General features: G+C 53.0%; 1 protein-coding gene across 5 annotated transcripts in view; it reads left to right on the top strand.

Annotated features, from left to right (window-relative positions):
- NOD2 (nucleotide binding oligomerization domain containing 2) overlaps positions 1 to 15343 on the top strand; it is a 34937-nt gene extending 19594 nt beyond the window's left edge. For 4 of the 5 annotated variants that reach the window (XM_006742274.3, XM_081806600.1, XM_081806597.1 and 1 more), the window contains 8 exons: positions 1918 to 2001; positions 2214 to 2297; positions 4541 to 4624; positions 6567 to 6650; positions 7377 to 7460; positions 8969 to 9052; positions 12488 to 12571; positions 13976 to 15343. In XM_006742274.3, coding sequence (XP_006742337.2) covers positions 1918 to 2001; positions 2214 to 2297; positions 4541 to 4624; positions 6567 to 6650; positions 7377 to 7460; positions 8969 to 9052; positions 12488 to 12571; positions 13976 to 14048 — 661 coding nt within the window. In that variant the 3' untranslated portion in view covers positions 14049 to 15343. The remainder of the gene's footprint in view (positions 1 to 1917; positions 2002 to 2213; positions 2298 to 4540; positions 4625 to 6566; positions 6651 to 7376; positions 7461 to 8968; positions 9053 to 12487; positions 12572 to 13975) is intronic. The other variant, XM_081806598.1, reaches the window with a different exon arrangement.
- Positions 15344 to 16526: the final 1183 nt, after the last annotated feature.

Here is a 16526-nt window from a genome sequence, read left to right as displayed (position 1 = left end):
CCCAAGAGGTCGGGAACCACTGGCCTGGATGATCCTTATAGACCAGTCCATCCTTAGAATGAACGGACCCCCTCTCCTCAGTTAAGGAAAGCCCACGTCACTCCCAGGATGTGTCAAAGGGCTGAGGGGAGGCTCGAGGTCTGTTTTTATTCTCAGAAGAAGGTTCCAGTGCTCTGCTCGTAGGTGAAAAGGAGCTTGTGTAAATGCAGATTCGAGGGCCCATCCGCAGTGGTTCTCATTCCCTAGGTCTGGGGTGGTTTGTGGGAACCAGCTTCATTTTCCATGAGCCGTAAAAGACCTTGACCAAGTCCCACTTCTCTACTCTCTGTACCGAAATTGCCAGTGCTGTGGGGGGGGGGGGGAAAGGACCTGGAGGTTGCTGCTTGGGCATTTCCTGTGTGTGTGTGTGTGTGTGTGTGTGTGTGTGCGCGCATGTGTGTGAGACAGAGACAGAGAGACAGAGACAGAGGCTAATGGACAGCGGGAGGACTCCTCTCCCCCACAGCCATACTGCCTCTCTCCCACTTGAATTGTTTCCATGCCAACAGAAACGCGCAGCCTCCAGGAAACCTGTCTACAGAGTGTCCCCATCTAGGTTTCTTTAGATGCTGGCTCTGACTCTAGGCTGCTGGCTTTCACAGTTTTTGGGCTGTGACCCACCGTGAGAGAGAAGTTACAAGCAGGCACACAGGCATCTAAGACTGAAACAAAAACTTCACAAAATGACTTTCCGGTGTAAACTCGGATGCATTCTTGCCCTCTTCTGTTCTTTCTCCCTTTTCAAAATGCTGCTGGGCTCTTCAGAGTTGATTTCATGACCCACCAGCGGGTCACGACCTGCAGCTTGAAAATCACGGCTCTAGGAGCCCCTAGAAGGCCTGGGGGGAGAGGCAGGGGATGTCATGCTCAGGGGTGGGGTTCGGAGCCAGACCTCCCTGGTCCAGATGCTTTAGGCGCTGTGCAACCTTGGTGCTGTCACTCCACTTGTCTGTGCCTCAGTTTCCTTCCCCTTAATAGACATCATGGTAGTACCTACGTGGTGAGCTTTTGTGAGGATTAAATACCTTTACTTTTGGGAAGTGCTTAGGTGAGCACTGCATGCACGCGAGCGGTCATGATTATAGGGAGCTTCTACCCATTCCAGGTGCTCACAGGGCTTTACGTGCACTGTCTCTTTAAATCTTACTCTACAGCCAGGTGGGGCTGGGAATACCATTCCCCGCTTTTTACTGAGGAAGGGAGCAGCAAATAACTAGTAAGTGGCTGCTAAGGATCCGAATTTCCACTGAGGGATTCCAGAGCCCACGTTGTTAACCTTTAAGTTAGGGTGTCCCCGATCTGCCTGAACAAGGGGATCATGGGCACAGTTGTTAACATACACAGATCCCTGGGCCCCGCCGCCCCACACATACAGAATCACCAGCTCCAGGGGAGGGGCCTGAGAGTCTGTATTCTAGAGACGCTTTCTGAAGATCTCGTGGCATCAGGTGAGTTTGGGGGACGCTGCCCTCCAGTGCCCACCATCACCTCCTGGGGGGGAGGGGCTGGCTAGTTCCCACCACATCCACCCACCTCGGGAACCTTCTGTGAGGCCGCTATGAAGATCATTTCTGTGTTACAAAGCTGGAAACTGTTCCTTAGACTAGGCCAGTGACCCTGAGGATTCCAGTGTTCTTTAGCAGGAGCTCTGGGTCCCCGCTTGCTGAGCTGTCCCCCACCTAGGGCCTGGCGTCGGCACCCAGACCAGGGATGGGGGCGTCTCCTCTGTTCTGGGGTGCTCAGTGCTTTGCGGTGTTTTCCAGAAGCCCAGACGATGGCACTTTGGGCACGCGTGCAAATCTCTCCAGAGGTCTTGTTTATTTGATTTTTCTCTCGTCAGCTCCATTTTCAAATTTATTTGTTTTGTCTTCTGTTCAGCTTGCGAGATAACAATATCTCCGACCGAGGTGTCTGCAAGCTCGTGGAGCATGCGCTGCAGAGCGAGCAGCTGCAGAAGTTAGCGTAAGTCGGGCTTGGGCTGCGGACGTGGGGCCTCGTGCCCCCAGCCACGCTCCAGGCCGTGCCACCGGGGCCGTGAGCCGGGCCGGGGGAGGTCTGCCTGGTCGGAGGGTGCGGGTGGCTCCTGTGCTGAGGGAACCGGCTACCCGGGGCTTGGGGTGGTCACTGACTGCCGTGCTTGGTTTCCATGGCTCCTCCCTTTTGGAACTTTCCAGGCTCTTCAACAACAAACTGACCGATGGCTGTGCACAACCCATGGCCAGGCTCCTCGCATGCAAGGGGAACTTCTTGGCGTTAAGGTGAGCACTGCCTTTCTGCTGCACAGCTGAGTCCGCTTGGTCTGGCCTTGGCCCTGGCTCGGCCTCTGCTGGGCCGCTGATCTCCTGGCTGCTTTACAGGGCCAGCGTTGCCTTGGAGCAGGGTTTCGCCAATGCTCTGACCTCCCCAGCAAACTCTGGACCGGCTCTGCTCGGCTGAGGGCTTCCCGCCTTTTGACCTTTAGGCCCAGGGCTGAAGAGGGTTTCCAGGGCCTTTTCCTTCCCTGTGTCTAAGAGTGTCACGAGCTCTCTGGGGTTTCCCAGCTCACTGATGCACGTTGAGCACAGGCTGTGGGCAGAGGTGTGCATCAGTCCCCTGTCCCCACGGCGGTGGCAGCCAGTCGCTGAAAAGCTCTCAGAAGGTCCTTTCAGTGCTTGGCGGGTCCGGCTTTGTACTCCAGCCTGTGAAGTCTGCGATTCTGCTGCTCTTGGCCCTCCTGGCTCAACTGGAGTCTCTCTCCTGACACTGTTAAATCACCTCTCCTGCTGGCCCCTGGCTTGGCCTGGCTTCTCTCTCTCTCTCTCTCTCTCTGGGAATGTCTTGCCTCCTGGATTTCTGTGGTTGAACAATTGCTATTGTCCATTCTTTCTACCTGCTGGGCTGGGCTTGGGGATGGGAGCCTCCATTTTTAAATTGCTAACCATGTAGCTCAGTCTCAGGCAGGGCTGCTGAGGCCAACCCCAGAGGTGCCTTTCTGTACAAAGGACTCTGTTCTGCCACCACCACCTGCTCCCCCAGACTCAGAATCCTGAGAACCGCTGTGGCCAGGGGGAGGGCCTTGTGGGGTAGCGGGAAGGTGCTACACTCGAACCTGAGGCCTGGGTTCTGGGCTAGAATAGCACGATAGTTGAGAGCATGGGGCTCTGGGGATCAGACCGACTGAGGTTTGGGTCCAGGATCCCTGAGATTTGAATCCTCATTTGCTGTGTGACCTTGGGTCAGCCCAGTGTCTCTGTGACTCTGTTTCCCCTTCCGTAAAATGTGGATAATAATTACAGCTTCCTCCTAGGTTGTTGCGATGACTAGATGAGTTAACATATGCAGACACCCGGCACAATAAGTCGGTGCTTTAAGCAGTGAGCTCGGTGGCTAAAAGATGGCGAATAATCCCGAAAGTTCTCAGTGTGTTTGTCCAGTAGCTCGGGCCTCTGAGGAGGGATTAGATGTGCAAGAAATTTGTTGGGGAAAATGCCAATGAGGGGCAGAGGGGGAAGGCGCTGGGGGAGGCTGGGCAAGTCAGGTCTGACCCTGAGGGAGGGGGAGAGGGAAGGAAGAGGGCTGGGAGGAAGTGTCCTGGCCTTCAGTGCAGTTCTGAGAGCACAGACGGTGGCGGCCAGTCCTCCAGCCAAGTGTGCCCAGCTGGGTCTTGTGTCTCCCGGTCACTGGCTGGGAGCCGCCTGTGGGAAGCAGGCCTCGGCACAGAGGCGACCTTGGGTTTCCCAGCCCAGCAGCAGGGGCCCTTAATCACAGGGCCTGTGGTCAGAGGTGTGAGAGGCCACCACACTCCTTCTGGAAGGGGATCATAGTGCCTGCCTTGCAGCATTATGAGCTAGAGTGGCTTCAAGGGCCTGAAAGTTCTCTAAAAAGAGGAAAGTGTATTATTAATTCCAGGAAGCCTGGGGTTGTGGGTGAGAGTTCTGGGGACCTCCCTGAAAATCTCTGAGGTAGCTGGATGTGGCTGAAGCCTCCCCCCTCCAGTCTCTGCTCAGCAGGATCCCCTTCCCTCTCCCAGCGGCCGGGGCCTGCCCTCTTTCCAGAACAGGTGAATGCTCCCTGCAGCAACAGTGGACCCAGGAGAGCTGCAGGGGGGCATGGAGTCTAGCACCAGCCAGTGGCTGACGCAGGAGGAAAAGGTGTGATAGTGAGTCACCCTCCCTCCCCTGGGGAAGCCACCTCCTCGGACACCTGCCTATTGTGCATTCTGCCCGTACCTGTCACACTGCTTTGCAAAACAGGTTTCCCCCACTTCTTTCCCTTTGCAGCTGGGAAATGAAGTAGCGGGAGTCATTACTAAGTTCCCCCAAACAGGAATAGAAAAGCACATACGCTCACTGTTGGGCAGGCAGGAGCTAGAGGACAGGCTCCTGCGTCCTGCAGAGAGCTCCTCAAAGCTTTTCTCCATGTTTCTGTGTCTGGGACACACTTTTCCCAGCAGCCCTGGGCTTTCTGGGCATTCACATCTCCCTGTCCCGCACACTCTTAGCCTCCCTGCCTTCCCTTCCAGGCTGGGGAATAACCATATCACTGCCGCAGGAGCCCAGGTGCTGGCCGAGGGGCTCAGAGCCAACGCCTCCTTGCAGTTCTTGGGGTAGGTTGGATTCTGGGGCAGAGGGACAGCGTTGGGGGGGGGGGTTGGGGGACTTAGAGGTAGGTGACACATTTCGGCCGGAAGGCCCCAGAGGCAGTGGGAGAGAGTGGGTGGCCCTTGGCTGCTTTGGTGTTTGTCTTTCACTCAATAAACAGGAAGCTCAGGAAGAGCCCGTGGTGGCAGAAAGCTCTCTGGTCCTCGCTGGATCCAGGGCTGTGCCTCTCGCCCTCGTGAGTCCATCAGAACCACTTGGGAGCTTCTGAAGAATGCCTGGGCCCCACCCTAGACTAATTAAATGAAGCGGTGCAGGGCTTAGGAATCAGTCATTTAAAAAAAAAAAGCTCAGCAGAGGTTGTGCGGCCAGGGGTGAGAAGCAGGGTAAGAGATGGAGGTGGACAAGGCTGGAGACTGGCCCCAGGATGGGAGGGGGCTTTGCCGGGTTCTTCAGAGCACGTGTTGCTGTGGGGTCAGGCCAGGCCTTCCAGGGAGGGCGGAAGAGTCAGACGCGGGCTGGGAGGGCAGTCCCACAGACCACAGGTCCCCACAGAGTGTTGCGGGGGGCGGGGGGAGGAGGGGGGCGTCCTCTGGTTGCGGGGCAGAGTGCCCACCCCCCAGGATGGCATCCTTGCAGTGCCCCCCTCCCGTCCTGCCTCCCCTGGTGTGACCTAGGGTCCCTTGGACGAGAAATGCGGGTTTGAGGACCCAAGACTGTAGGAAGAGAGACTAAAACCTTAGGGCCCAACCCATTTCATAGGCAGGCGAGCTGCCCACACGCTTGGGAGATCAGCACCTTTCCAAGCCGCGTGCCTAGCCCCACAGAGTCCAGCACAAGCGTGGCCCAAGCCCTACCAAGCTCTCTCCTGCTCGGGGTCGCAACTAGTGGATCGGGGCCGTTCTCTTTCAACACATGTTTATTAAGGCACCTGTCTGGACCAGGCACTGTGCTCAGACCTCCAGATGCTATCCTCTGGTACAAACTGTTCTGAATATTGGTTTTTTCTTGCTTAACAATATATCTTTCATACCCTAATGACCTCATTTTTGAAAGACAAGCCGCTTAGTATTCCACGGGCTGGATGGCTGTAATCTCTTTAACCCAGCTCCTTTTGAGACACACTGAGGTTGTTCCAGGTTTTTTGCTGGTTGTTTGCACTCTCCCCGGGGCACAGAGCTGTGCTGGTGCAGAGCCGGGGCTCAGTAAATATTTACCTGATGAATGAAAGCGCAGTGAACCTCTTAGTTAGGCCACCTTTGCTCACATGTGCCCAGCCAGGTCCGGGCTCACTTCCCGTGTGTAAAACAGCCGGGTCACACCGTCTGAGCCAGGCCCCACCTTTGAAAAGGGAAACATCCATCCAAACTGCAGGAGGTCTCAGGGGATGACCCCGGGGGTGAAGGAGTTTGACACCATGAAGGAACGGGGATGCTAGAGAGGAACAAGGATGACCCCGGGGTGAAGGAGTTTGACACCATGAAGGAATGGGGGACGCTAGGGAGGAGCAAGGGAGAGAGAGCTGGCTTGTGGGAAAAGAGTGAGACTTGTTTTGGGTGGTCCTGGAGGATAGTTGAGGGCTAGGGGGTAGCAGTCCCTGGGAAGAAGGGTCAGGAAAAATGTTAACCCTGTGACTTGTCACTGAGAGGGAGTTCCCTGTCCCTGAGGGCATGTGCTAGGTGGGCCTCTATTGTTGTGTAAATCTGACTGAAAAATGTGCGTGTGGTTTGGCCATCGCTCCAAAAAGGTAGAGGTAGGACCACTTGGCTGGGACCTAGGAGCCCCACTGAGACTATTCTGGAATTGGGTGGTCGTAGCCCCTCCAGCTACGGACCCTCCCTCCGCAGGACCTCCAACCAGCGGAGGAAGAGGAAGGGCAGGCTTCATGCATGTCTAGAACACACAGCAGTTACTCACTGACCGACTGACAGAATCTGTTGGCCTTTTTAGGTTGTGGGGCAACAAGGTGGGTGATGAGGGGGCCCAGGCCTTGGCTGAAGCCTTGGGGGATCACCAGAGCTTGAGGTGGCTCAGGTAAGCTTCGGGGTCTGCATGGCCTTGGGGAGCGGGCATGAGGAGGGAGGAGTCTGGGCCAGTAAGTCCTTCCTTTGCTTGAAGTTTGTTTTACATCCCCCCCACCCCCCATGTTAGGCAGTGGGATGAGAAAAAAAAGACCCTTGGATTTGGAATCAGGACATTTGAGTCTTTCTGGGTGACTTTGGAGTATCCCTTCTTCTCTCAAGGGTCTTGATTCTCAGGGGCAACTAGGTGGCTCAGTCCCTTAAGCATCCAGCTCTTGATTTCGGCTTAGGTCATGATTTCAGGGTCGTGAGATCGAGCCCCGCGTCCAGCTCTGTGCTCAGTACGGAGCCTACTTAAGATTCTCTTCCCCTCTCCCTCTGCCCCTCCCCATTCTCTCTCTCTCTTTCTCTTACTAAGAAATATTAAAAAAAATATTCTAAAATGGGTCTTGATGCCCTATCTATAAATTGAAGATTTGGGGCTGCATCAGATATATTTTATCTCAAGAACCAACTCCAGTCCATTAATAGTGACTACCCAGGACATCATGTCGGGAGGGAGTCTGAGGCTGCTTCCTGGGCTTCGTGGAAAAGAGCACTGTAATCAATCAGTCATGTCCAAAATGAAGCCGACTAGGAAGCTGGGCCATAGGTGTCGTGCATTTTGCCCTTCTTGGCTTAGCTTCTCCCTGAGGCCCCTCCCTGCCCTGACACGTCATTGTTCTTTGATTCCATTCAGCCTGGTGGGCAACAACATCGGCAGCGTGGGGGCTCAAGCCTTAGCATTAATGTTGGAAAAGAACATGGCACTGGAAGAACTCTGGTGAGATCGGCGGGTCCCCTGCCCTGGGGGGCAGATAACAGCCTTTCTTCATTCCCGGGCCTCCTCCGTGGAAGCGGATAAAACTGAGCTAGATAATCAAGCGGTTGGGCTTTTGGGTTTGTCTTTCCCTATGACCCGGGTGGTGTGAAGCATAGAGAGCCTGGCCTGTAGGTGCTGATTCTTTTTATTAATTATATTTATGGGTTTGTATACTACCTCCATGTGGCATAATGGTTGAGAGCAGAGACTCTGGAATCCAGCTGGCTGAGCTTCCAGGCCTGCTGTGATCTCAGGCAAGTCATCTAATAATCTCTGCATCCCAGGTTTCTTACCTGTAAAATGAGGGCATGACTGCTTCCAATGGTAAAGCATATGTTATCATACTCATAATGTTTTGTTATTTCTAAGTCGAGTGCCTAAGAACACCAGAGAGTAGAGTGAGGGTCACCTTAGAAGGTGGAGTGGGGTTTGGAGCAAGTTCAAAGGTGACCCATAAATTGTACTCGCATTGTTGACCTGAAACTGATTCTAAGTTTCCCGTCCTTTCGATGCCACTAGTCTGGTCTTCGTATGACATGTTCTGGGCAGTCCCTGATTATATCAGGGAGATCGAACACTGCTTTCTCCAAGAAGTGGAAGGGCATTGAAACCTCTGATCATTGTCACAAAATGGATATTGTGGTGGCCTTGTCCCATTGATTATACCCCGACTGGACTGTACCACTCGGAAATTCTCGTTAGAGGCAGGTCTCACCCTTGGATGTATCAGTTATGACTACACGATTAGGCTGCAGGGGAGGGAAAAACTCCATGTCCAGTGGCTCAAACCAGTAAAGGACTTATTTTTTTCACGGTCGACGGGTCTGGAGGTCGGCGGCGTGGGGCCGGCGTAATGGCTCCATCAGGCCAGCAGGGGTCGGAGACTCTGTCTCTCTGTCGCTTCAGATCCTCAGTCTGTGGCTTCGCTGTCAAGGTTGGGTGCCGCATGGTCACCAGAGGGCTGCTGTACCTGCACTACTATTTCTGTGTCCCCAGATTCAGTCTGTATATCCAGGAAGGGCAGGAGGCACAGGCCAGTGAGGTCTCTCTCTTTGAAAGAGCATGTCCAGGAGCCCCATCTGCCGGGTTCCCCTTGTGTGTTAATGGCCATGTGGATGTCACCGGCCAACCCCGGCCATAGTGGAGAGTGGGAAATGCAGCTTTTTTTTTTTTTTTTTAAATCAAGCACAGGGTTGCCCAAATGGAATGAGGCTTCTGTTAATAAGGAAGGGAAAATGGCTATTAGGTCACCGGGACATGAGGAAGCCTGGGGTGAATTCTCTCCCAGAGACACCCCTGGGATTGAAGACCCTCACACCCGACTCTCCCGGTTCTCACTTTATCTGTAAATGTAGATTTTCAGAAGTTGGCTTCTCTAACTGGGGGGCAAGCAGGTTAATCCGTACTGACATCCTCTTCTATAATAAATGTTACCATATCAACGGGATTTTCTCTCTTGTTCTTGCCAGCCTGGAGGAGAACCATCTCCAGGATGAAGGTGTGTGTTCTCTTGCCAAAGGACTTGAGAGGAATTCAAGTTTGAAAGTTCTGAAGTAAGGAACCCGTAAGCAGGAGCCGGGATGATAATGACTGGCCCGGTGGGGGGGTCGGCGGGGGGTGTCTCTGGGCAGCTTCCCACCTGGCTAACTCACCCAGGGTGACCTGGCAGAAATCGGCTGGTAGGGTCAGGGATCCCCCAGACACAGATGGGGATTCAGTGCAAGTTGTTTACCAGGGAGGTGGTCCCAGCACGCACTGGTGAGAGGTCAGTGAAATGATGTGGGGGAGGACAGGGCATTATGTTATATAACAAGTGTGTCATCAAGCAGTTATCACCCTGCTTATCACCGAGGCCAACAGCGGCTCAGACCTGCTGGGGAGCTCCAGGAGCCCCTACCCAACCGAGGAGCGAGGCAGCAGGGGTATTTAGCTTGTCCTTCATCAGTGTGCTTGTGGGGATATGAATTTTCCAGCACTTCCAGTTTGCCCTGCATGTGGCCGAGCATGCTCCGGGGCGTCCGTAGAAAGGCCTCAGGCAGAGAGTGGAGGTCTTCCCAGCAAGCAGCCCTCAGAGTTAGAGGGGAAAGCTGAGGGCATGTGGGTGGGTTGCCAATGGCATCTGCTATGGGGCTTACAGGACATGCCCCCTCTCCAGGGGCCATCTCTAGCTCTGGCAGATGTCTTCTTCCATCATCTCTGGTGGGTTCTCTTAGGTTATACAGGTAGGCGTGCTTGCATTTATTCATGTGTGCATTCATTCCTTTCTTTGTTGTATATCCGTGCCTACATTCATCCATTTATGTTTTGATGCAAGAAATATTTCCGGAGCGCTCACTGTGCCAGGCGCTACTGGAGGCCCCGAGGATAGAGTGGTGGAAAGAACAGAGCAGACCTCAGCCCCCTTAGCTCTTAGATTCTAATGGGAGAGGCAGATAATGAACAAGTAAGCAAATACACAAGATTATTTATAATAAAGGCTCTAAAGAGAAGAGAATTCAAGGGAAAGATGTGTCAGGGAGTGTCTGGAGAGGCAGGGTTGCAGCTGCCTGGGAAAGGCCTCTCTGGGAAGGTGGCATGGGAGTTGAAACCTTGAATAGTAAGAACAGTTATTGTTCTTATAATGCTGAGGTCTCAGGAATGCACACTCTAGGTGGCCCGAACAGCAAGTGCAAAGGCCCTGTGGCAGAAACAAGCTTGGTGGTTTTGGGAACAGCAGGCAGGGCCTGCATGGTTGGACTGTATATAGGGGTGAGTGGAGGGAGGAAGGGGCAGGGTGAGGAGGCCACATAGGCCTCAGAGCCATGGGAAGGATTTGGAGCTTTATTCTAGGGGCCTTGAGAAGCCTTTGGAGGATTTTAATCTGCGCAGTGACATGATCTGATTTACATCATAACAAGATCATGCTTGCTGCTTTGTGCCGAACAGATGGGAGGAGGGGTAAGATGGAAGCAGGGAGACCAGTCAGGGGCTCCTGCTGTCTTCCAGGCGGGAGATGAAGCAGAGAGACTTGGATCAGGCTGGTGGAGGAGGAGAAGGCTGGTTGAAGGCGGGCAGGCGCTGGTTGGAGGTCCTGCGGAGGGAGGGTCCGGGAGCCGCAGGGCTGGAGGGCGACAGTGCCGGCCGGAAGTGGTGGCGAGCCCTGGTGGTGGGCTCAGCGGGCAGGTCCCCACCCACGAGGACCGGGACGGCCGACGTGAGGAGGAGCCCAGCTAGGGATCATCAGGGGCTTGTGCGCGGGCTCTCCGAGGCTGGCGCCGCACCTGCCGGGGTGCCAAAGGTCTCGCTGGAGAGGGACGTCAGGGCATCCTCAGACGGCTCCTTGTGCGACAGGAAGGGTGGCATCTGCCCTGGCAAATGTGGCCCGTGGATCACGCTCGCCTTCAGAGGCGGGCAGACAGCTGCCTCTGGGAGAGTGTGTCTGCTTTGCTGCCAGCCTGCCAGCCACTCTGGCAACACTTGTTTGTATTGCTTTGCAGGGGCGAGGAAGTTGCCAAATGTTTGGGGAAAACACTTCCGCCCGTCACTTGGGTGAAACCGGGCTGGGAGGCCTGGGGGACGCCAGGACTGTCTAAGTGGGGACGCCAGGCTTTGCACATGGGGGGCCGACGGCATACCTGGTTTAGTAGTAACCAGGTGTGACACGGCACGTTTGTCCTCCGTCGCTGTCACAGACTTAGCCCCGTCTACCCCGAGGGCTGCCAGGTGATGGCAGCAGGGCTTGGCCCACGCTGCCTAGTCCAGAGCCTTAGCATTAAGCACCACTGAATTCCATCAGCCCTCGCTGTTTCCCCTTCTTGGGGCGCCTGGGTGGCTCATTCAGTTAAGCATCTGAGTTTGGTTCAGGTCACGGTCTTGGGGTCCTGGGATGGAGCCCTGCATCGGACTCCCCGCTCAGTGGGGAGTCTGCTTGTCCCTCTGCCCCTTCCCCCTGCTTGTACTCTCTCTCTCTCAAATAAATAAATAGAATCTTAAAAAAAAAAATGGGGGGAGCTTCTTAGGTACCTTAAAAAAAAAAAAAAAAAAGCCTGCATCCTTCTTTTTCCAGGCAGAGTGGCTGCCAAATGTTGGTTAAGTGTGTGGGCTCTGGCACCTGGTGGGTTGGGTTTGGACCCCAGCTCCAACATTACCCGCTGTTTCTCCTTGGTTTTGTGCTTCAGTAGCATTGAGTGTAAAGGGGGGTAATAATGGGACCCTGCTCTTCGGGTTGTGAGCGTCACTGGGGTGACAGAGGTATTGAGCTGGCACATAGTAAGAGTTCAGCAGATATTGGCTGTTATTATTATCAGCGCTGGCTTAGGGTCAGCTTCCTGGGTGGTCCTGAAATCCTGGAGGTGGCAGACACGTCGTGGAGATGTCTCGAAGGCCAAGCTCTGAGCTTAAAAAGAACAGCAGGGGGTGGTGGCTCTTCTCTGCTGTCTCTGACAGTGCGCCTTCTCCCCTCCCAATTGCCAACCTCGTATTTTCTCGAATCCATGTCCCTGTGCCCCCCATCCCCACCCCACATGAAAATATTACTGTTCATTGATTATTTCCCATCAGTTGAGTACGGTGCCAAATGCACCACAGAATATGCCATTCTTCTGTTTAAGTCTTAGACTCCACAAGGTAGGTGCTCTTTTAGGTCTGTCTTACAGATGAGGAAGTTGGGATTAATTTGCCTGAGATCAAAAAAGATGCGGTGTAAGTTGGATTGGAACCCAGGGAGTAAAATGCACATACTTAACCCCCATGCCATAGCCCCTTCCTAAGGGAGTAGCTACCTAACTAGATACATGAATCTGGGGAACAGAGGAGAGAGGGGTGCATTTCCTTGTAGGCCTTGAACCTTTGTGGATGAGCTTGTTGGGAATCTCAGACAAGAGAGTGACATGTCAAGGGGGCAGGTGGGCTTCTGTAGGCTGGCCAACTCCCAAAGCCTCCTATAATTGGACAGGCCCAAGAGGAGAACCAAGCATCCTTGAAGCTCACCTTTCAGTCTTTCTCTCCAGGCTGTCCAACAACTGTGTCACCTACCTTGGGGCAGAAGCCCTCCTGTGGGCCCTGGAAAGGAATGATACCATCCTGGAAGTCTGGTAAGGCCCCTGGGCAGGCCTCTTTACCTCTCTGAGCCTCCCTTTTCCAATCTGTAAAATGGGGCCAGGAAAGAGGGGGAACTCATTTTCCCTCTGGGCTCTGACATTCTGTGACATTCTGCATGCAATGGATCTAATTTCTCTCTGGGGAAGAGGTTTTCACGTCTCCAAGCATGGATCAAGTGGTTCATTTTTAAACCCTGAGTAGTCAGGAATGTTTCAGTCAGGACGGGGTGTGGTGGAAGGACGGACATGGACACAGGAATTTGGGGGCGTTGCACCTGCCTTCCCAGGTTGGGGCTGTTGCCTCTGGGTGGAGGTGACATTGGAGGGGGGGGGGGGAAGGAGGTACTGTTGTACAGTGTTTCCAGGTCTTTATAATTAAAAGCCATGTTCTTTCATGTGTTTGAAAAAAGCATTGAGTCACACCTTCAGAGATTTATGCTCCTTCTTTACAGGGATGTATTTATCACTCACAGAGTAAGTATGAAGGTTCCCCCTGTACGTGTTTCAGGCACTGGGCTATAAGCCAATCTTTTAAAACTAGGAGATTCCCCCATGGAAATCTATATTTCTGAGTTTTCTCCCCCAAGTTTCCAACTCTGGGTCCGGATGGAAAATGCCAGGAAGTAAGTAGAGTAGAGTAGGGCTGACCCCACTGAGCTCTTGCCGACTGCACACCTAGCAAGCTTGGCGTCCTGGACCAGGCCCCTTTGACTGCCATACGTCTCATCCCTGCGAGCTTGTGACCCCTGCTTCGCAAATGCCGACTGACTGGTCCCTTCCTTAAAAATCAAGGCAGCAGCAACAATACGTATTGGATGATGAAGTTAAAAATGAAGACTTGTCGGAGTCTGCCCTGGGAAGAGATTTTTCTTTCTGTATGATTGTGTAATCCCTGTAGGCCATGAGGTCCTCAGGTCCTGGGCAGAGTGTGGGTTTTTGTTTTTGTGTTTGTTTTAAACCATTGCATGGTCATAGGAAATGTCACATTCTGCGTTTGGGGGGGCGGGGGGTGGAGGAAGCCAGCATCATGTTGATATTTTAAGGGTTCTGATGTTATTTGCCGCCTGTTGGCAGAGCTTGGGAGGGCATCAGTGTTTGCTCATTGCATTCTTGACGGATTCTGCTGTTGCCTTAAAAAGAATCGCCAGCCTTGGGGAGTCGGGGCCGGCTGGGTCCAGGGTGGGTTTTCTCTGCAGAGTCCCAGAGGCTTGCTTCATCACACGCAATGATTCATGAGCCGCCCTGGTGGACCAAGGCTAACACCAGCATGGGAGGGCTGCAGCTGGGCCCCAGGGGCCAGGCCATTGAGGCCCAGGTTTAGGAAGTAGCAGCTTCCAATTAAAAGCACCGCCCTGGCTCAGCACTCATCCAAACCTCTCTTTGCTTTATCCCCTTTAGGCTCCGAGGCAACGCTTTCTCTCCCGAGGAAATTGAGAGGCTCAGCCAGAGGGACACCAGACTCTTGCTCTGAAGCCTAGGGGCCAATGTTTATCTCAGTTTGTTTGCAAACAGGCTGTGGGTTTAGATCCCAGGAGCTGGATTACATCTGGCAGCAGCCCATTCACACAGAGCCGTGTCCTGCCCAGGGAGGGCTGGCGCAATGGGTCATCTTTGTTCCGGCAGAGGAAGGAGCCACGGTGCCCTTCTGAGCAGACTTTTCTGCAGCTGACTTTTGCATCCGGTTCTTCCCACGATTCAGTCCATGGAATGTAGCAGAGGGACAGCTCCTGCCGCCGCCTCCAGCTGATCTGACGTGGGTCAGTGGGGCCCGTGGATGTTACTGCGTGCCCGTCACTGTCGAGACCTAGACCCACAGGAGAGGCCCCTTCCCACCTGCCTCGCAATGAGGAGGGGGACTCAGGAAGCAACTTTCTGCCGGGTTTTAACCCCTGGGTTGTCATCTCTCCAGGCTCTTCCCCACATCTGGTCCCTCCACCCATCCTGGACCCCCGCATGGGGCACTTCCTCTGTGGGGAAGGACCCAGAATACTGGTGTTCTCAGCTTTGATATTTATAGCCTCCCCCACCCCACCCCCCACACATACGCAGGGTGGGAAGGGCTATAATTTACCTGCTGCCCTTCCTGATACTTGACCTTATTGAAAGGGGACATGTGACAGCCATTTAGTTCCTCCAGACATTCTAGATTTTCACTTGCTCTTAGCCAAAAGGCTGAGAAGCGATTTTCAAGAAAAATAAGACCACATTACAGCTACTATCATACGCATACTTTTATTTCCGATGAAATCAATTAGTCTTCAGTTAAGCCTTTGGAAGCCACTCTCCACCCAAATGCAGTTTTTTACAATCAGTCCGGGCCAGAATTTTGAGCAGTCCCACCAGGGCTCTGGTTGATGCCTGGGAGCTGGACTCTGACAGCAGACTTCTAAAATATATTCATAAGAGATGGTTCAGTGTTATGTGATAGAAAGTTATGGATCAAAAGTTTATAGGGGCAAAATCAAAAACTTTTCCTTATAAGGCAGATATTTTTCTGGATTTTTTTTTTTACCAAATGATGCATGTTGAAGCCTCCGTAAATGGTAGGTGCTGTACAAGTGTTATTATTTAAACATTATTATTTGTGAACACTGGTTAATATTTATAAGCCACTTTGTTTTATTCTCCCCAGTTTGTTTTTATAAAAAACACAGCCATGGATTTTATGCTGTAAATAGTCACAGAGAAGAAAACTGTGGAGAGGCCCCCAAAGCTGTCTTCACTGTAACCAAATATTTAAAAAAAACATTCCTGAACGTTGCCAGATATTTAAGCACAGTTTTCTACGTGGAGGGGGAAGAATGATGTTTGGACCAGAAAATGTATTGGTTAGGGCAAAAGCAGTTCTTAGAAATAGGCTTGCAAAAAAGCTCTCTGGGCTTTGGCTTAGAAAGGTCTAACCCTGCGTGAAGTCTGTGCAGGAGCCTCGTGGTGCCCCTCATGGCTGCAAGGCAAACGTGAGGAGGCCTCTGGGCCTCCCTTGATTCTCTCCCCGTGGCTCCAGGAGTCTTTAGCAGGAGAAGGATGGAGAAGGTTCGGGAATAGCTCTCCTCAGCAAGCAGAAAAAAATCCAGAAAAAATCTCACTCCTCACCGAAGTGAGATCCGCTTCCTGGGAATGTTTTGTGTGGGCCTGGCTCGTGAAATACTGCGGCATCTCCGTGGGCTCCTGTGTGTGAGCTTGCCTGTGGGCTCTCTGTTGGTGGTGGTAGTTTCCGGCCAGTCCGCTGTTCTGATACAGAAGATCAGGAGGAAGGTGGAGATCGATGGGCCTGCTTTCCCTGAGGAGTAAACACAGCAGTCCATGTGTGTGGCGGCGACTTGGATTGTAAATTTCGTTTTCCTGAAATTCATTCAGCCATGATTTATGGGCCAGATATGTTAGGACCATCGGTGGATGAACACAACAGACGGGATCCCTGTCCTCAAAGCACTTAGGTTGGGGAGAGGTGGAGAGGTGGGCAGAAAACGAGTGAACTGGAAGATATAGAAAATAAGATCCACTGTGGTAAGTGATAGGAAGGAAATAAACAGGGGCGCCTGGGTGGCTCAGTCGTTAAGCATCCACCTACAGCTTAGGTCATGATCCCAGGGTCCTGGGATCGAGTCCTGCATCAGGCTCCCCGCTCGGTGGGAAGTCTGCTTCTCCTTCTCCCACTCCCCCCAACTCATGTGCCTGTGTGCTCTCTCTCTCTAAAAAAAAAAAAAAAAGAAAAAAGAGAGGTTCAAGATAGAGGGGAACCTTCAGATTGGGGGATTGGGCTGAGACACGTAAGCTGGGACCCTAAGAATGAGAAGGGTCTGGCCTTGCCAAGAGTGAGGGGGCTTGTTCACCGAGGACAAGCTGCATGAAGACCCTGTCATGGGGAAGAGCTTGGTACATGTAGTAGGCTGAATAATGGCCCCAAATATTTAGCTCCTCATTCCTTGAGCCTGTGAATGTTGCCTTA

This window comes from Leptonychotes weddellii, chromosome 16 (genome assembly GCF_054177405.1).
Source record: "Leptonychotes weddellii isolate Sample4059 chromosome 16, ASM5417740v2, whole genome shotgun sequence".
In the NCBI taxonomy this organism is placed as follows: Eukaryota; Metazoa; Chordata; class Mammalia; order Carnivora; family Phocidae; genus Leptonychotes; species Leptonychotes weddellii.
The sequence above is the reverse complement of the archived record's forward strand: the minus strand, read 5'-3'. Positions and strand labels throughout refer to the sequence as shown.